Source organism: Grammomys surdaster, unplaced genomic scaffold (genome assembly GCF_004785775.1).
Source record: "Grammomys surdaster isolate TR1022 unplaced genomic scaffold, NIH_TR_1.0 367, whole genome shotgun sequence".
NCBI lineage: Eukaryota > Metazoa > Chordata > Mammalia > Rodentia > Muridae > Grammomys > Grammomys surdaster.
The window spans coordinates 3,455,078-3,475,092 of record NW_021604786.1 but is presented as its reverse complement, the minus strand read 5'-3'; the positions used below and the strand labels follow the sequence as shown (position 1 = coordinate 3,475,092).

Sequence of the window (20,015 nt, the reverse complement as noted above, 5' to 3'; positions counted from 1 at the left end):
GGGTGTGGCCATGTTGGAGTGGGTGTGGCCTTGTTGGAGTGGGTGTGTTACTGTGAGCATGGGCAAAAGACCTTCATCCTAGCTGCCTGGAAGCCAATCTTCCACTAGCAGCTTTCAGATGAAGATGTAGAACTCTCAGCTCCGTCTGCACCATGTCTGCCTGGATGCTGCCATGTTCCTGCCTTGATGATAATGGACTAAACCTTTGAACCTGTAAGCCAGCCCTACTTAAATGTTGTTCTTCCAAGAGTTGTCTTGGTCATGGTGTCTGGTCACAGCAGTAAAACCTTAAGACAGTGTGTTTCAGTGAAAACGCAAACACAAAAGAGGGATGAGGAGAGAGATGTCTTGACTCATTTTCTAGTCATGATCTCCTACCCAGATGCGATGTCCCGTGTTCAACGTCACCTTACCATAAGCAAAGTCAGTGAAACGGTGGGCTGAAGGAGCTGAGTGTCTGTAGACAGGGTTAAGAAGGAGTCCAGACACGTGCTTAGGGACAGACTCCATCGGGGCAGTTGACACTTGCTACAAAATATGGAGGAAACGGTCTTGGTGGCTCTGTAGTACGCCATTGATGGGTGGCTGGTTTAAAAGCATCCCAATCTTGTTCTATTTACTGTTCTAGATTTAATATTAATATGCTTTCCAACGGGCAATCATGCTGCACACTTAGATATTAGTAGAAAAAGAGCCGTTTATCAGTGTGTGTCTGGCTCTGGTGAATGCCCGAAGAGGAGACAACCCTGAAGAGAAGATTTCTCTCACATCGCATACATATCAGACAGATACTCTCCATAAAGACTATCACCCAGCCCCGGTGTGCACTTTGAACAATTGAAGAACGACAGGAGTGAGTTCATGTGGCCACTTGGGCGGATGGGAGCCTTATTTACACAGCAGAAGTACTGCCAGAATTATTTCTTAAGTACACCATCGTTGTTTTCCAACAGTCATTTCCCTGGGTCCTCTTGCCCACTGTGTTGAATTATGCTTTCCCTGATAAGAGCACAGGGGTCTTAATGGCAGAGTGGGCTTAATGGTGGCTGTGACCCTGTGCTGACCCCTTGAGATGACCCCCCAGAGGTATGTTCTTTACTATGGGATGGGCCTAATGGCTGATAAGTCAGGGTTATCTCCTTTGGTTATAAGAGTGGAGACTTAAGTGAATGTCAATCCTGGTGAACAAACGTTTACATCCTAGCATGCTAAATTTTCCTAATCTCTAACAGGCCTGGTCAGCACCCTGCTTATCTTTGGGGTATTTTGGAGTCAGTGCTCCTTAAGCTAAATTCCACTTGTGTGACTTAATGCCTCCTGAGCAAATCTAGCAGGAAGTCCTTTATATCGTCATTTCTATCATTTCAGATTTCTTCTATCTCTAGTAGGACAACTGTTTTTGTGGTGGGTGTGGGGTTGGGAGAAGGCAGTCCTAGCAATGTCTGGAGACATTTTTTTGGATGGCATGGAGCAGGTAGATCAGAGGCAGGCGTGCTGGTACACAAAATAAGTATCTTAAGATGTGTGCTAGAGCTCACTGTGACAAAAATCTAGGCTCAAGGGTTGAAGTAGCCAATGTTCAGATCCCTCTTCAAGGCCCCGGGGGCCAGACACAGGCTCCAAATGGTGCGAACTATCTTTCTTGAATGGACTGCTTCATTGAACACGTTCCACCTCTGGCCAGCCTACATTTGGTTCACTTCAAGTCTGTTTAAGACTAAAAGTGCGTTCTGAATGCACCAAATCACTGAGAGTTTGAGTGAAGTCACATGGATCCTATAGAGAAGGAACCAGTGATGTATGGTGATATATATATTATATATATATCACTGTATATATGTATGTATATATATGTATACATACATATATATGTGTGTGCATATATATAAAGACACACACATACACACACACACACGCGCACACACACACATACACACACGTGCGCGAACATTCACACACGCACACACAGTCATTACTATTAAGCAATAAAAACCTCCCAGGATTCACACCACCATTTTTATGTTTGCACTGAGAACATTAAGGTTTAAAGGGTACCCAGCAAATCAAAATGCAAAATGTTTGTATTTGAGAAACAAAGATTTAGACGTCCCCTCGCACCTCAACTGCAAGGCACCCTTTCTTTTATCCATAAACCTTGTGACTTAAGCTCAGGGTGAAGCTGATTTCATTATTTCTACAACGGAGGTGCTAATCTTCCTTTGCCTCTTCTTTCTCCAGGGAAGTCAGCCTACTCAGTACCCTCTGATTCATTTCCCCTGGAAAGCTGAGGAGGTTTTATAATGATCCGATCTGTTTTGTATCTGGTGTTTCCATTGTAATGCTATTACAGAACCAGCGTCGTGACAAATCGTCTGTTTATGAGGGGAATCAGTTCTACAAGAAGTAGAAAATTAGATATGCTTCTGTTTTGAAGTAACAATAAAAACCAGGACGGGTGAAAAAAAAATCTTCCAATTTATTCTCATCTGTATCAGCAGGGAAGCTTTAGAAGATGAAAATTTTCTTGTACTATCTTCTCAACCCGATTATTAACTACAGATACCATGTCAAAAATGTAGTTCCCCCCAATGAAGACTAAGACGTTCTCAAGCTTAGCCTGACATGGGCCCTTTAAGAAAACCAGGCACTTCTAACTCCACCCCTCTGCCCGACTGGAAGCCTGCAGGTCGGCTTCCCAAGGCAGTTAGTTTTAGAGATAAACAGGAGAGAGAGCTAATCCCCCCTCACCCCCCAGAGGGAACGCTCCCCCAGGCTGTAAAGCCCTCCAAACCCCGCAGTCTGGAGGTGGGGTGGGAAAAGAACAATAGAAACTTGTGAAGTATGGAAGCCACGCCCACCCCAGACTGCCTTGAATAAAGCGGAAAGAATGCAGCTAAATCCCAGACCCGGGCCGTGCTCCCTTTACCCCCATCCATCTCACCCTGCGAGTCGCTTTTCCAGAAGCTTCCTGTAACCGAAGGAGCCGAGTGTCTCCTGTCCCAGACCCAAGATGGCAAAGTCGAGGAGCCGAGTAAACTTAAGTGACAAAGTGGCTCCCTCACGTGCTCCCGGAGAGCAAAGCCAAAGGCTCTCCCCTGCCCTCGATTCTTGTATTATTAAATTCAACGTCACCGACTGTGTTCAGAAGTCCCCTAGCACTAAACTCAAGAGTACTTGGGAGAAGTCTGTGTGTGTGTGTTGGGGGGGACGGTCACCGCAGTTAGCATTTCTGAGTTGTTGCCTAGAAGCAGCCATCTTGGTAAACATGAGGTCAAGGTTTCACCCCTGGCAGGTTAAGTTTATTCCGAGGTGAAGCCAGTTCCTGTTTAGCCGTGGGACGAAGCAACCTAACCACCGGATCAAATGTAGGTTTAAGGACAAGGTTCATCATGAAACAAGAAAGCGACGGAGTCATACTAAGCGCTTTATAAAACAGTTGACAGCCAGAAAACACTTTTCACTACCCGCCCCCAGCCCCCTTTTTGGCATTTTGTTTTCCTTAGTTTGTTCTTCCGTTGACTAAACTTGGATAATAAAACCCGTCTGGTTAGTTTCACTTTCCAATTTTTTTTTTTCTTTTTAACCCAGAAGCGAAAGCTGTTCTGTATCAGGAGGGGTGAAGTGTTTAGATCCTTCTCACCTGCTAGGCCTGTTTCCTGCATCAAGCCCTCCTAAGAGGGAGGAGGGGCCTAGCAGTATTTGAATTTCTGATTCTTTGAACCTGGCTCTCTACAGTAGTAATTACGGTTTTTTTTTTTAAACCTCCTGGAGTTTTGTAGGAGTCGGAGAGCAGTAGGTAATGGTTACACAGTTCCCCCCACTTAATCGTGGCGATTTGTTTAGCATTGTGTCTGCAGTTACTTTGGAAAATTGGTACTTGAAGTGTTTCAAACCCTTCCGAGGTTTAAAAAAAAAAAAGCTCCCCGTTTTCTTGACTAGACACATCTTGGGTTTCTTAAATCTTATTCCCGTGACCCGTGCAGAGTCTTTGCAGGGGGGCAAAGAGAAAGAGGGGGTGGAGAGGGCTGCGCCTGGACGCACCAGGGCCTTGTCGCCTCTGCAAAATTCTTACTCGTTAGGCTAACCTGTGGCTGCCGTCATGCCAACACACAGACAGATAGACAGACAGACAGACAGAGAAAGACACATACAAATATACATACACATACACACAGAGGGAGACGGGAGAGAGACACACAGACACAGAGAGACAGACACACACAATACACAGAGAGGAAGACAGACACACACACACAAATACAGAGAAGGAAGGAAAGGGAGAGAGACAGACAGACACACACACTCGGCCCACTGCAGGGGAACTTTGTGTTCCCAGCCCCAAGCGAGCATCTGCACGGGGTACCCAGAGGGAGAGCCACGCGCGCCGGCGCCGACCGAAGGTGCCAGGCTACAGTTCGGGTGGGGTGGACCGGAGAGCCGGGCTGCCCCTCCCACGTGTCCCGGCACCTGCGGGGCTGGCGCGGCGTGGGGTCCGCCTTTCTCCGGAAGAGGCGGTGCGGCGGGGGTGGGGGTGGGCGGGGGCCCCGGGGGACGCAGAGGGTCCCCACCCCCGGGGGGCGGGAGCACGTGCGCGGGGAGGCGGCGCGGGCGCGAGCTTTCTGTGCGCAGCTGCTGGGCGAGCGCTGAGGCTGGGGCTTTGCGGGGACAGCCCCGCCGAGCGCGCCCGAGTCCCGGCGCTGCAGTACTGCCCGAGTCCGGGCGGGGTCTCTGTTCCCTGGCGGAGCAGCTCGCGCGGCCGCGGGAAGCGCCCTCTCTTTCTCCGCCGCCGCGCGTCTGCGCCCTGCCGCCCGCCCGCGCCGCGCTCTGAGCTCCCCCGCTCCTCCGCCGCCGCCACCGCCGCCGCGCACCCGGTCCCCGCGCCCACTCGTCGCGCGCCCACTCGCCGCGCGCCCAGCCCTCGGCGTCCCGGCTCCCCGCGTCCGGCTGTCCCCCCCACCCCGCGCCCACTCGCCCCGCCATGGCGGACAGCGCGAGCGAGAGCGACACGGACGCGGCGGGCGGCGGCCCGGCAGCCATGCAGTCGTCCTGCTCGGCGACCTCGGGCGGCAGCGGCGGGGGCGGCGGCGGGAAGTCGGGGGGCATTGTCATCTCGCCGTTCCGCCTGGAGGAGCTCACCAACCGCCTGGCCTCGCTGCAGCAGGAGAACAAGGTGCTCAAGATCGAGCTGGAGACCTACAAACTCAAGTGCAAGGCGCTGCAGGAGGAGAACCGCGACCTGCGCAAAGCCAGCGTGACCATCGTGAGTGCACCCCGAGGACCGAGGGGGGGGGACCCCCGAGTGCGCGCCCCCGTGCGGGGCTAAGGGCCTGCGGGGACAGGGAGCGGGCCTTGGGGGCCACGAGTTCCCTCCCTCCCTTGGGGTGTTGGAGGTGTCTGGGGAGACTCCCCACATCCCCTCGTCGCCCGGGGTGGAGGCCCCTCCGAGGCAGGGCTGGAGGCTGGCGGCGTGGCTTGGGGGGGGCGGGGTGGGACTTTCTCAACCCTAGGGTGCCTGAAGGCTCCGAATCGAGGGGCACCCTCTCCGAGTCCCCGTGAGTGGACGAAGCTGGGGTCTGTCCAGGGGCTAGTTGGGGAGACGGGGTGTGCCACTTGGGCTGGGCCCCCAGTTGGCAGGAGGACGGCGATTTGCTGGATCGCCGGGCTCAGGGGGAGGGCGAGAGTGGCCCGGAATCCGGGAAGTGGAGTTTTCTGGCCAGGATGGAAAGAGAAGGGCGGGCACTGAGGCTACACCAGCACCCGGTTCGGAATCCCGGTCCTTTTGGGCCCAGAGGGTGGGCGGGGTACACAGTAGTGGGGAGTGTAACGTCTGGCGCTGCCTGGGACAGGGTTGGAGCTTGAAACCAGGATGGAGGGTGGCCGCTGGGACCGCCTGGCTTAGCAAGATGTACGTGCGTCTCCTTCATTGGTTCTGAGAGTCTTAGGAGTACTACTTGCTTGTGAGTCTAGGTATTTGACGGGAACACAGGCCATCTGTTCTGTTTCTACCTGGCCCCTCGAGGCTCCCCTGGAAGAGGGTAAGATTAGTCTGCGCTCAGCCTCCCGGGGAAGCAGAGTGGAAAGGCCCCCGTAGCGGTGATGAGGCGAAACGTAACTAGAAAAAAGTACGCGCTGTGCTCTCACCTCCCATCCTTGCCAACTCCACATCATTAACATGCAGAATCCCCCACAGACAACCCTATTCAGATCAAAACAGTTTCCCAGCCAGCAGCACGGAAAGAAAATGTCAAGAAATCAAGGAGGATAAATTGCCACAGCCGCTTGCATGCAGCTGATTAGGACGGAACCTTCCAGTGGAGAAAAAGAAATTTGGTGGTGGGTCAGGGATCACATCCTGGAGACGAGAACGGGACAAATTTAAGCTGCTCTTGTGCCAAGAAAAAGTGTGTGTGTGTGTGTGTGTGTGTGTGTGTGTGTTCGTTCCCTGTGCCTGCTGGCTTCTACATGGTTGTCTTGGTTTGTGTAGATAGCACAAACCACTAGGGAGACAGAGTGATTTGCCACCTAAATAGCAGTTGGTTTTGTAGAAAGGCATCTAACTTGTTCTTACCCAGTCCCATTCGGTGGAACTGGACCTACGAAGGTAAAATCTCCAGGCCCCAGGTTACTGGATTGGCTTTTTGATTGGAAAGGAAAACCATTTGTGGAGGTGACCACTTTAAGCCTTTTCTGGGTTAAGAGAGGACTCAGCAGACTTTCTGTTGAAGAACAGAGGGACAGTGGAGGTTGTTTATTTAAAATTTGATGCACACGAACACGGTTTAAAATGTGTCCTCGACAGCGTTGGTCTCTCTCGCAGACTTGGAGCCAGGGAAGGGAACGAAACTTACAGGAGGGGGTACGTCTCTGGACTATGCTGTGTGGAAGAGCATGAGGTCAGAGTGCTCTTGTGTGGAGACAGGAAACACCGAGAAAAGGTTATCTGTTTGACCTGCTGACCCACGAGTAGGTCTGTTAACTTGTACACAGACACCACTGGCCTTGCAGGGACAAACATGTTCGTTTGTGGCGAGCAAGGCCAGAAGCCTCCTGAGTACTTAGTGGGTGAAGTGGGGGAAACTTTGGTTCTTCTGCTCACTGTGAGCAACAGCAGTCCAGTCCAGTCAGTAAGTGCGAGCCCTCATGTTAGTAAGTGTTCTGTAGTCCTATCCAGTAAGGTTGTTAAATCGTTCAAGCTGACAGTTCGCAAGTGTGGGGCAGGCCTCAAAGTTTTCTCTCTCTCTCTTTCTTTCTTTCTTTCTTTCTTTCTTTCTTTCTTTCTTTCTTTCTTTCTTTCTTTCTTTCATGTATTCAGGGAGTTAAATTTGTACCCACCCACTGGACCTACGAGGGTAAGTCTCCAGGCCGACCTGGGTACCTTACTCTTGGCAGGTGTATAAGGGGCTAATTGTCAGAGGCAGGAAAGAGATTTGACGGAGGCTTTTTCACCTGAGATGAAGGTTTGAGGGCGGGGTCCCACCTCTGAATTGGTTTATGCCTGGAGAGTCCATGCCTGCGTCAAGCGGTGCGCTTCCTGACAAACCCGACTGGGAAGACTCTGACAAGGGTAAGACAGTTCATCCAGGCCTCTGCTGTCCCCCCCCCCCCCCCCCGAGTTTTAGTTAATTTGACAGGAAGAGGAGTAACTCACTCTTGCTCTTCTCATTGTGACACTCATTTTCGTGTCATTTTCATCAGTGAAGGTGATGAACATGAACGCTGTGTTTGGATGCTAAAGGAAGGCGTGTTGACTTTCAGCTGCACCTTGGTGGGGTGGGGTAGTGGAAAAATAGGCTTTTTTTTCCCTCCAGTAGGTTTAGGTTTACGCTAAGGACCTGCGTAGTTGCTTCCACCTGCTTCCTATACCCTCTGTAGGCACACCTCCCTCCATCACCAGCCTCCAGAGCACCAGAGTGGAGGCAGTTGTTAAGAGTCGAGGGTCTCCCGTGTACCCATAGTCTGGTTTACATTATGGCTCACTGTTGTTTCTGTGGCCTTGGACAAAGGCGTCAAGACATCACTCAGCACAATTCTGCCTCTATAGTAATCCTTAGTCCTCCTTTTTTTCTTCCTCCCATAAGCCCTAGAAACTGCTGAGCCTTCACTGTTGTTTTACCTCTCCAGGGATGTCCTCTGAGTGTGGAAAAGTTTGCTCTGTCACATTTGGTAGAATGAACTGAAGGATCCCTCACGTTCCCTCTCTCTGTTGCGTGTGTATGTGTGTGTGTGCATACACCCGGCCAGTGTGTGTCTTTATGGAAGCCTGAGATTGTTTTCTTTGATTTGTCTCTACCGTATGCGCTGAGGCAGTGTCTCTCACAGGAACCCACAGCCTGCAGATGAGATTAGTCTAGCTAGCCAGCTTGCTCAGGGGCTCCTCTGTCTCCACCTTCCCAGGGCTGATATCACAAGCTGGCTGCTAGGCCCATGGAGTTTTTGATGGCTTTTTACATGGGTTCTGAGTATCGGAACCCGGTTGGCATGCTTCTACAGCAGATGTCTTTACCACTGACCCTCTACAGTATTTATTTTTTGTGGCTTATTTCTTTTTAGGGCTTGGATGTGATCGTTTGTCTACCGCAGGACATCTTAGTTGCTTGCAGGTTCCCAGCGGTTGGGAATAAATCTGCGTTAAGCATTCACATCCATTTGTCTAGACGAAAGATTTCAGTCCATTTGAGTAAATACTTAGGATTACAGTTGCCGGGCTATGTGGTAATTGAGCGTCGACTCTTATAAGAAATTGCCAAACCGTGTTCCAAAGTGCTGGGAAGAGTTCTCATTCCTACCGGTGATCAGTGAAGTCTGGAGTCCTCTCCCTCCTCACAGAATGCGGTCCTGTGTCTCCTGGGTTCTGAGCTTTCTCACAGGCCTGTCTGTAGTGGTGCTTCACAGTTGGAACTTTCTGTTTTTTTTTCCCCACAGTGAGGTTCAAGGCTCCAGCCATTGAGCTATCCTGTCTATTCTGGTATAGCTGGAGTAACTCACTTCCACCATAATTCCCAGTTCAAGAAGGGAGGAATCCTTTGGTCTGTTTCCTCAGTGTCTGTTGTAGTAAGAGGAAGCCATCGCCTGTGGGGAGAGAGAATGACTTGTTTCAGGCCTCTTCTCTCATCCCATGGGGTTAGGGGTTGAAGCTAGTCTTCAGTGGGATCAGAGATGTTTTGAGTGACTATCCAATTTTACCTGTTAAATCAGCTGTGGAAGGAGGCTTCTGATTATAGACAGGCATGGTTTTGTTTTTGTTTTGTTGTTTTGTTTTTGAGTGGGAAATAAACCAAATGTTAAGTCACCCCTTCAAACAGTGTCTGTGTGTTAGTCCAGAATAATGTGTGGCAAATTCTGGAGGAACGTGGTCTCTGATTGTCTGACTCGGAGCCTGGGGGTGGTCCAGGGATGGATGATTCCTGTGTGTTTGTGGGAGCATAGTCGAAGGGCAGTCCCATGAGTTGTCTGCCAGCTGCTGGGCTGACAAGTGTAAGCAGTGTTCAGCTGCCTCCTGCAGGCTCGTGTCTTTTCTAGACAGGCTCTGACATTCGGTACCTTTAGTTTGTAAATAAAGGGCTGTAAGCAATAAGATTTAAGTGTCTCTCCTGATTATACGACAGATCCCATCTTTATAGAAGTTTAGGTCAGTACAGTTTTTTGTTTTGTTTAAGATTTATTTCTATTTGTTTACCTGCATGCATATATGTGCACCATGTGTGTGCAGTACCCTCAGAGGCCAGAAGAGGGCGCTGGAGCCCCATCGAGAGACGGATGGGAACTGCCATGTGGGTGCTGGCACTGAAGTGAAGTCCTCTGGAAGAGTAGCTAGTGCTCTTAACCTCAGACCCATCTCTCAGACTCAAAACAAAAATGTTCTGAAGTGGTAGCCGAAAACAGTGGCCCAACTGGCATGTTGAGATATGCCAATGGTCTGCTCATCAACAACGGTGGCACACTCCTTTAATCCCAGCACTTGGGAGGCAGAGGCAGGCGGATCTCTGAGTTTGAGGCCAGCCTGGTCTACAGAGTGAGTTCCAGGACAGCCAGGGCTACACAGAGAAACCCTGTCTCAAAAAAACAAAACAAACAAACAAGCAAACAAACAACGGTGTCCTGACCCAAGGGCTCACTCATTGTGTGTGTGAGATGATTTACTGTTCAGCCTCAGATACAGTTTTCCATTTTTAAGACTTAAAAATGGCCTCCGGAAAAGGGTGGAGCGTCTTCCCCCCCCCCCTTTCTGTGTAGAAAAAGAATTTTTTTAGGTTCCGATGGAAGCATGCGCTTAAGACACATCTCTTAGGGAAACAGGAGCTTAGCGTTAGATCTGTCTGCACACAGCTCTCAGAGTATTCTGCATTGAAAGCTTGGTTTGCTTTACATCTGTGAGTGCCTTCTGGGTGTCTCCTACAAGATGCCCCAACCCTGAAGGAAGTCACCATAGTCTTCTGTAATCTTCTTGTTAGCCATTTTGGCAGGGATCGGGGCTAGGTAGAGAATCCAGAGTGTCGGGTTCATGAGACTGCTGTTGAAGACCTCATAAACCGGTCTTGAGCAAACACCAGAGCTGCTGCTTTTTTTTTTTTTTTTTAGGTTTATTTATTTCATGTATGTGAGTATACTGTCGCTCTCTTCAGACACACCAGAAGAGGGCTTCAGATCCCATTACAGATGGTTGTGAGCCACCATGTGATTGCTGGGAATTGAACTCAGGTCCTTTGGAAGAGCCGTCAGTGCTCTTAACTGCTGAGCCATCTCTCCAGCCCCACACCAGAGCTTCGTAAACTTTTTCATTTGTTCTCTCCCGAGCCAGGTCAGCTTTCAGATAGCTTCCCTGGTTGTGTCACTGACCGGAACTTGCTTCTCAACCATGTTCTTCCCCTGATCTGCCGGCCATGTGCATCTCTGAGTCCACACAGGCCTGGACTGAGTTCCCTATCCCCCCTCTAGCCATACTCCTACCCTGCTTTGCTCCTCTCTCCTCCACCCTCCCTTCTCCAACGAGGAGTCTAGTAGCCTGGGCTGTCTCCCCAGCCAGTGTTCCCTGGCGGTGATGCTTTGTGACCTATAACTGGACAGCCTCAGAACCCATCTGCCATTGCCCCCATCTGGAGGAGATGTGGGTCTTCCCATGGGGTCGGGCTTTTCCTTCTTTGTCCCTGTTACTCAGAGTCTGGCATATGGGAGGCACACGAGGGTTGGTGAGTTGATGTGTGTGTTGGGGGTGCTCTGCTCATGTTGGTTTTTCTGGGGTGAGGGTATTGTCACCTGCACTTGAAGGTCATAGGTCACTCCTGCCATCACAGCAAGTCCGGTCTTCTTGGCTTACCTGATGAGGTAGGTAGACGGTAGATACACTGTATATTGTGGGGACTCAACGGCCACAGGCGCCCCAAGCTCTGGTCTCTGCCCTGCCAGGCTACCTTGTAGCACCGACCTGGATGCTGCTGTTACATTTCATTTGCAAGGGGACAAAGTGTCTTCAGGCTGACTCTCTGAGGAGGGACCTGTCCTAAGCACTCAGGTGAAAGATCATTCCAGATGGTTCCTATGGCTTCCTTTATATTAAAATCAACCTACGCCTCTGGGAAACATCCACAGTCGTCTTAGGGTGATGAGATCGTGGGGACACAGGTCTTAGATTGAGGATGCGTGTTGAGAACAGGATCAGGAGGCTTCAGTCCAGAGCTGTCCATTGCCGGTGACACTCCAGTAGAGGCATTCGTCTCTGTGCCGTCTGTAGATGCGTTTTTTCCGTGCTTTGTTCCTCTTGAAATCCTGCCTTCTGGATGTAACCAGGTTTACACCTAGCGATGCTAACGCTTGCGTTTAAAATGCAGCAGGGCTGAGTGAGGAGGAGTAAGCCATCTTTCTTGTCCTTCGGCGTAATTTTTTTCCTCAGTGGGGGAGCCGTTGCGTTTTTTTCTTCTGAGTCACAGTGCCAGTTGCTTTTAGGTATATTGAATTATTGTCAAAGCTAGCAGAGTAAAATGCTCACAGATTCAGTGTGTTCCTGACAGAAAAGGATGCTCTAGAAAACACTGACAATGGCCGGGATCTCAGAATGGAAGCTTGGAGACTCTTCTTGCCTTCCAGAGACTATCATGTGCAGTGTGTTTGTGTGTGTGTGTGTTTGTGTACACGTGTACATGCAGTATGAAATTTATCCCTACACCCAGGTCAGTGGGTATCGAACACCACTTTAATTCCCTCAGGGAATAAATACTGAGAAATCAGGGCACAAGTTCCACGATGTGACTGATGGTTATTTAGAGTCATTGCTCCCTTTGCATCTCTAGATCAGCTCGGAGAGCCTTTTACTCCTCTGTTTAGTGTACAAGTTGTCAGGTCTCATAAGGACCTGTCCGTCCAAGTATGTCACCCTTGGACCGTGCTCAGCCTCCCTTGACCCTCCTGTGTGGAGTGTGTTCTCCGTTCTTGAAAGTCAGGATGCTTTCCTGTTTGATGGCAGGACATGAAGCCATGACCCTTTTACCGGTTTCCTCGGAAAGGCACAAGATGACAGGGACTTAAAGTAAATACAGCCTTAAAGAGATAGGAGTCAATCTCCAGGGCCTGTACCGGACTTTGTGTGTGCCAGGTACTGAGAAATAGCCAGAGGCAGTTTGGGGGCCTCCTCAGATGCCCAGCCAGGCCCACACCTGACTTGGCCCTGGCTGGGTCTTGGAGGCAACTGAGTGCAGAGGGAGGTGTGGCTTCACCTCCAGTCCGTAGGGTCTCATTCCCAGTACCCGCCATGCAAGGGAGACAGGAAGTCAGTACAGACTCCTTCTGGGTTCCTGAAGCAAGGCACTTCTCCCTTTGCCTTTGTAAAAAGGACATTTATCTGTCTTGATAAGCATCTGCAGGGAGAGCTTGCTGTCAGAGCGCCTCACAGTCTTCAGCTCGCAGTTCAACTTGTGATGGAGAGCTGTCGAGAGCTGTTGCCCAGTTTATCTGTGTTGAGATGTCTCTGGCGCCTTCTGTTTGGTTTTCATTTTAATTTAATTTTTTTTAAATTTTCTGATTGTTGAAATGTCAGTGATTTGGGTCTGACAGCACAGCAACCTAAACCCCATGACCCACCCACCCACCTTCCTTCCTTCCACAGAATACTGTTGGTGGGATGGGACTGCCAACGGCTGGCTTTCTTTCTTTCCTTTCTTTTCTTTTCTTTTCTTTTCTTTCTCTTTTTTGTTTTTTTTTTTTTAAATCCAAAACTGCGGGAAAGCAAAAGACAACCTCAGGTAAAGTTAATTAGGGAGAGGATTTTCTGGGCAGGTTTGAATCCCAGCTGGTTAGAAGCCCGATGCTGATGGGTGGTGCTGACCTCTCATACATATTTTTCCAATCAGTCCAGACCCCGCCCCCAGGAGGCCAGGTGTGCCTCCATCTCACTGCTTAATACCCACCAGAGCATCTCAGGGCATGGGGGAATCCAGCCGGGCCATGCTCAGTGGGGAGCGGAGGTGGCCTGTCCTCACCGGCATAGGTCATCCTTCAAAAGAGCTTTCCCAAGAGGGCAAGAGGAAACGGGAGAAGACAGTGGAATATGGTTGAGCCTCAGCGCAGAAACCTAGTTGCCTGCGTGGAATATCCACATGTTTGATTCTTTTGCGGCATAGGCCTTAAAAGATTAAATAAGAGGGGCTCACACGCCTCTTTGAGCCTTGGACGCAAGGAGCGAGTCATGGGAAGCTGTGTCAGGCCCTCAGAGGAGAGGCCGGTAACTTCTCCTTATGTATTAAATTCTCAGTGTGCACTCTGCTGCCTTAACCAGGTTGCATTGTAAGATTCCGGGCCCCAAGTGAACACTGAGCGCTGTGAAGTGTCACCACTAATCACAACAGGAACGCTACACTTGGTAGTGTCTCAGCTTTCCCTCCCTTGTGAGCTCTATTTGTGGTGACTTTTTGTTTGTTTGTTTTGTTTTGTTTTTTTTGAAACGGGGTTTCTCTGTGCAGCCCTGGCTATCCTGGAACTCACTCTGTAGACCAGGCTGGCCTGGAGCTCAAAAATCTGCCTGCCTCTGCCTCCCAAGTGCTGGGATTAAAGGCGTGGACCACTACTGCCCAGCTGTGGTGACTTTTAATAATCATTTATTTATGTGTGTCATCTGTCTGTGGCATACTGAGTGGGAAATCAGGGTCTTCAGCATTCCAGGACTCTCCTACTGAGTGTGACAGAGTCAGCTTCTTTTAATTACTTGTTTATACGTGTATGTGTGTTCCTGTGTGGGAACTTGTGTACATATGTGTACGTGGGGACAGAGGTGGATGTTGGGGTCTTCCTGTGATGCTCTCCACTAGACTTTTTTGAGACAGGGTCTCACAGAACCTGGAGCTCACCTGTTGGCTAGACTCACACCAGGCTCCAGGATTCCTCTTGCCTCTGCATACCCAGCGCTGGGGTAACATGCAAACACTCGTACCGTACCCTGTGTTTTACATGGATCCTGCTGTGCTGACAAGTTTTATGTCAGCTTGGCACAAGCTAGTGTCATGTGTGAAGAGGGAACTTCAGTTGAGACAGTGACCCTACCAGATAGGCCTGTGACCTGTGGTGTATTTTCTTGATTGATGTGAAAGGGTCCAGCCCATTGTGGGTGGTGCCCCTCCTGGGCTGGTGGTCCTGGATGCTATAAGAAAGCAGGCTGAGCAAGCCATGAGAAGCAAGCCAGTAAGCAGCATCCCTCCATGGCCTCTGCATCAGCTCCTGCTTCCAGGTTCCTGCCTTGAGTTCCTTCCTGACTTCTCTGGATAACTTCTCTGGATGATGGACTGTCAAATGAAGCTGTCAAATGAAGTAACCCCTTCCTCCCCACACTGCTTATGGTCATGATGTTTCATCACGGCAAAAGAAACCTTAACCAAGACAGTGAGGTTCTAAACTTAGGTCTTTAGAACTGAGGCAAGTTCTTCAGCAACTATCAGTTCAGTAAACTGTCATTTGAAGGGTGAAGGCACAAAGAAAAGCTTATAGAATTCTTGCCAACATTTTTCCACTTCTGAGTCTTTTCTTTTAAATGTGAGTTTGTCTTTGTGTATGTGTGTGTACCGTGTATGCAGTCCTCACAGAGGTCAGAAAGGGTGTTGGGTTCCCTAAAGTTGGGGTCACAGACGGTTGTGAGCTGCCACGTGAATGCTGGGAACTGAATGCTGGGCCTGTGGAAAGAGTAGCCAGTGCTCTTAACCACTGAGCCACCTCTCCAGGCTCTTGTGGATGAGAGATACCAAAGGTGGGGGTTTGCATGCATTTACATTTCATATGTGTGCATGTCTGTGTGTGTGCGTGTGTGGACCCCCACGTGTGTTCTCTCCTACCATGTGAGTGGCCAGGGATGGATCTTACGTCAGCAGGCTTAGCTGTATAGCATCTTTACCCATGAACCATCTCTCTGGTATCACCATCGCTTGTTGAATTCTCGCTGTGTTCTGTGGATCAGTCCCTCTTATACACTTTGCTGTGAACCACAAACAGATGAACCAAGGTTTCATTATTTGGAGGGGGTCGGGGGTCGGGGATTGACAGGTGGCACTTTCATGCTTTTCCGATGCCAGGGTTTGAACTTGGGTCTGGTTTCCAACCAAGCGCACAAGGTAATAGCCAGTGAGAGGGTCGTCTGTTAACTTAGGGGCGGTTTCGTCTTCCTCTGCTTGTAAGCGTTTTCTCTTGGTTTTCACATGGATCTGGTCATTTACTGAGGTCGTCAGGGCTGCCCCCCATTCATAGCAGGTTTCCCAGGATGCTGGGCCTGGGGATGTTGTCTGTTTGGGAAGGAGTCACTGCAGAGAGGGTTTCTGTAGTTTTCTGGGGCTTGTCCTGCTGTCTTTCTGTCTCTTCCACCGGCACACCCGGTACACTGTGGTTATTCCATTCCTACACCATGTCTTTGGTTCCCATCCCAGGCTGGAGTCAGTTTCTACCACTTTGCTTATGTTACAGCCACTGCTTAAAAATAGTCCGATTAGCACAGGGCAAGCAGCCTCCTGCCCCCCACCCCCAACAGAGTGAGTACCTGTTCTGTGTCAGACACCTGTGCCTTTATGTATCACCACACTTGATCCGGACCAGTGCTTCAACCTTCCTAACACTGCAACTCCTCAATACGGTTCCTCACGGTGTGGTGATCCCCAACCATAAAGTGATTTTTGTCACTACTTCATAACTAATTTTGCTATTGTTGTGAATCATAACGTAAATATCTGATAATATGACCCCTTCTGGGTTGCAACTCACAGATTGAAGGAGGGCAGTTTTTAACCCAAGACATGAGGGAGAAACTGAATTTAGGTGAGGAGAGGGATAGGTCCCGCCCCCAGCCAAAACATAAATGCCTTGAGATGAATGGGTCTTGGGAGGAGAGAGGGGAGCCTATGGGTGCTTCTGCATGGGCTCTGCCCTGGCTCTTGAGGAGATGGAAGGAGAGAGAAGGCAGGTTAAAGCTAAAGGCATCCTGACTTTGAGAAACTCACCTTGGCTGCTTACGGCACACAGTGGATTGTCCTCTCATTTGTGCCTGGACACTTCTCACCGTACAGGTGTCCTGTCTCCCAGTCATGGGTATGAGGACGTCTTGACACCTTAAAGATTGCATTGTGTGCTGGGACAGGCCCTTGCATGATGCCCTGCTTGCGAAGACCCTGCTCTTGCAAAGGACTAGTTTTGTTAACTAGGAACTTAACAGCTCTTTAACACAGTGTGTATGGGGGGTTATTTTGGGCAGCACCAATCCTTATGCTGTGCAAACCTTTGAGCAGAGCATGGTGTAGTTAACTGTGGAGTGCACAAACTTCCCACGGACGGATTGGGTGGTGTGACAAATTTAGAAAGGAAACATCAGACTGCTTCTGCCCAGTTCAGGGTAGCAGCTATCAGCAGCACCTTGGTAGCTGCGTGCTCTCTCCCATCAGATCAGAACCCCCAGTGGTCTTTGACTCTTCCTAGTAAACATTTGTTTTATGCCCAGACTTCACATGGTCGGGATTATAGAGTATTTGTGTGTTTGGCTTCTGTGAATCCTAGTTTTGTTACAAGTATTCACCAACATCCATGCTGGGTACAGACTGGGTATTTCTTACTGCTGGAGGGATATTTCACCCTGTCAGGTTTCGGTTTTAGTTTCTGCCTTTTGGATCTGAAGGCCCTGCACCCACCATGTGTCCCCTGCCCTGTCCTGTCCTCCGTGTAGATTTTAAGACATCAATCATCTCAGCCCAGTGTAGCCGCTTAGAGTACATTTCAAAAACAATCCTGCTCTAGGTCATCCTCCAAGCTGACTGTAGAAAAAAAGAATGATATTGTAAAAACCAGGAGAGGAGCCTGAGCTACACCTGGATGCCGGAAACCTCAGGCTAGGGAGCGCCTCACCTCAGCTCAGTTTCTTTGGGCTCATGCTTCCTTGACATCCCTGACAGGAAATGAGGTGCGGAAGCCAGGCTTGCACTAGCCCTTGGGGCTATGCTGTTGCCAGCGCATGGGGCAAACCTGCTTTCAGAGCGGCTCCATCCCTTTTACACCCCCAGGGTTGAAGAGCTCTTTCTATCCTTCCTGGAGAATAAAGCCCATACAGACCATTCCAACTGTTTTCTGACCTTAGCACTATGGGAAGACAGGATTGTTCTGTTTGGCTTCTCTGATGTGTGTGTGGCCTTTGACCCTGTTCCGGGCTTCCTGAAGGTGAACTTTAGCGGACAACACCCTAGTGCCATTTCTGTCTGGGTACTGACTTAAAGAATAGAAATGAAAACATAAATCTCTGCTGTGTGCAGGTGTGGGCGAGGCTGTGCCGGCATAGGTGGGGCTTGGGTCTCAAAGAATGGCTGAAGAATGCAGACATGGAAAGACAGCTCAGGAGCAAGAGCCAGTGGCAGGTCTGGTAGACAGAAATTTGCTGTGTTTTCAGAGGGCTCCCACACGCCCTCTTTTTCTCTCTGTTGCCTCAGTCTGTCCCAGGCAGTAGTACTAGAGACCTGGGGACTTAGAAAGGTTGAGGGCTGTGTTTCTTAGACGCACACAGCACTTGGGCTTTGGGGGCGGTGAGAAGGTACACCTTTTCTGTTTCAGCTTTCACCATCTACAAAGAACACAGAGTAAGCCACTGAGGGATGCCTGTACCTCCTGCCAAGTGGTCCCCAGCGACCCGGAGGCTGCAGCCAGGACTGGGAGAGTGGTTTGACTTCTGTCTTAACTTTAAGTCTTCTCTGACCACCTCCCACTCAACAAAGGGAGGTGAGTGAACACTAGTCGCTATAGCCTGTTGCTTGGTTCCTGCTTGGCTTTGAGCTCTTTAGTGCTGAGTTGCTGGTACCTGCCTCCTGCTGGAAAGAAGGAAAGTGGGCTTCTCAGCAAGCGGTGCTAGGCAGTGGGCGTTGCTGCTTTGTAGGAGTACAAAGCTCTCTTTCTCCCCAGTCCTGTGGCTTCCAGGACCTCTAGCTCACACTTCCGGTTTTAGGTGCTGTTACTCCGTCGCATCTTCTGGTAGATGAGCTGTGTCAGTAAGCCCTCTTTTCAGTTTTATGTGCTCTTTGAGGGAGATCTGGATAATGAGAAGAGAGACCTACCTATAAACCAGAAGAGGTTACAAACAAAAAAAGGATACATTACCATATATTTAAAAAGGTTTTTATGTACACCTCAAATGTTGCATGGAATACATACTTAGAAATTGTTTGAGTTTGTGCTTAACTGGGCATTGAGTGTTCTGCCTGGTAGTCCTGAGCTCTGCACGTACATCTCATCCCCCGTCCGCTCTTCGGACCTTGGGGCCAACTCACCTGTCCAGGTTTATGGACTTTACTTATGAAAGAAAGCTCTCAGGACCTGTCTGTGGCACTTGCGTTTCCTGTTTTTCACTGACCCTGAGTTTGCTTTTTGCCTCTTTTCTTTTTTTCCCTCCCTTCTGGACCAGAAGGCAGCCCCACCCAGTGAGCTTTCCCCACTGGGTTCTGAGGCTTCTGATGGGCACAGTGCCTCACGTGTGTGTGCGTTCGCGAGTGCATGCTTGGGTGCATGCATGTGTGTGTGTGTCTCCCTGCGAGCTGGAGCTTGTGATGGTTCAGGAAGACTTGGCCTCTTCCTATTTGGGAATATACCCTCTTAGGATCTCAGCTTTTTTCTCAGGGTATTTAGAGTTTGCTTCAGGTGTCTGTGTTTGGCCCACAGGCGAGTGAGCGGCTTGCCTCCTGAGTTCTGAAAGTCCTTTCCGAGGGCATGAGTTAGGAAGGGCAGGCTTCAGACCTACCTGCACTGCTGCGACCCTGACGGCCTTTGAGCCTGAGACTTTTAATGTAGGATGCACAGAGAAAGGAAGGCAACCAGTGTGTTCTGTTGGGGTCGGGCGTTGAGGCGAAATTGTGGGACATGGTGGCTGCGGCTTTGGAGAGGAAGAACTACTGTGGGGATGTTCCTGGTTATGGTGCAGCCAGGATTTGGCAAGCTTGACTAAGCCTTTTTTGTTGTTACTGTTTTATTTGTTCGATTCTTTCTTTCTTTCTTTCTTTCTTTCTTTCTTTCTTTCTTTCTTTCTTTCTTCTTTCAAAGATTTATTTATTTTATGTATATGAGTACCTGTCTTCAGACACACCAGAAGAGGGCATCAGATCCCATTACAGATGGTTGTGAGCCACCATGTGGTTGCTGGGAATTAAACTCAGGACCACTGGAAGAACAGTCAGTGTTTAACCGCTAGCTATCTCTCCAGCTGGATTGTTTCTTAAGACAGGGTTTTTTTTTTTTTGTTTTTTTTGTTTTTTTTTGTTTTTTTTTTGTTTTTGTTTTTTGTTTTTTTTTTTTTCTGTGTAGCCTTGGCTGTCCTGGAACACGCTCTATAGACCAGGCTGGCCTCGAACTCACAGAGATCCGTCTGCCTCTACTTCCAAGTGCTGGGATTAAGGGTGTGTGCCACCACTGCCCATTTGGAGCCTTTGTTCTTAAGCACTCTTTATGTTTCCATGACTACCTGCCACTGAGGGCCTACGAGAGTCCTCATTGGTGCTAAGCACATAAAGCAAAAGGTTTTGTTGTTAATA

At 49.7% G+C, this 20,015-nt stretch overlaps 1 protein-coding gene across 1 annotated transcript in view; it reads left to right on the top strand.

The window, feature by feature from the left end:
- Positions 1–4,978: 4,978 nt before the first annotated feature.
- Positions 4,979–20,015, top strand: part of Ccdc6 (coiled-coil domain containing 6) — a 96,305-nt gene continuing 81,268 nt past the window's right edge. Inside the window, exon 1 of the mRNA XM_028780283.1 lies at positions 4,979–5,260. Coding sequence (XP_028636116.1) covers positions 4,979–5,260 — 282 coding nt within the window. The remainder of the gene's footprint in view (positions 5,261–20,015) is intronic.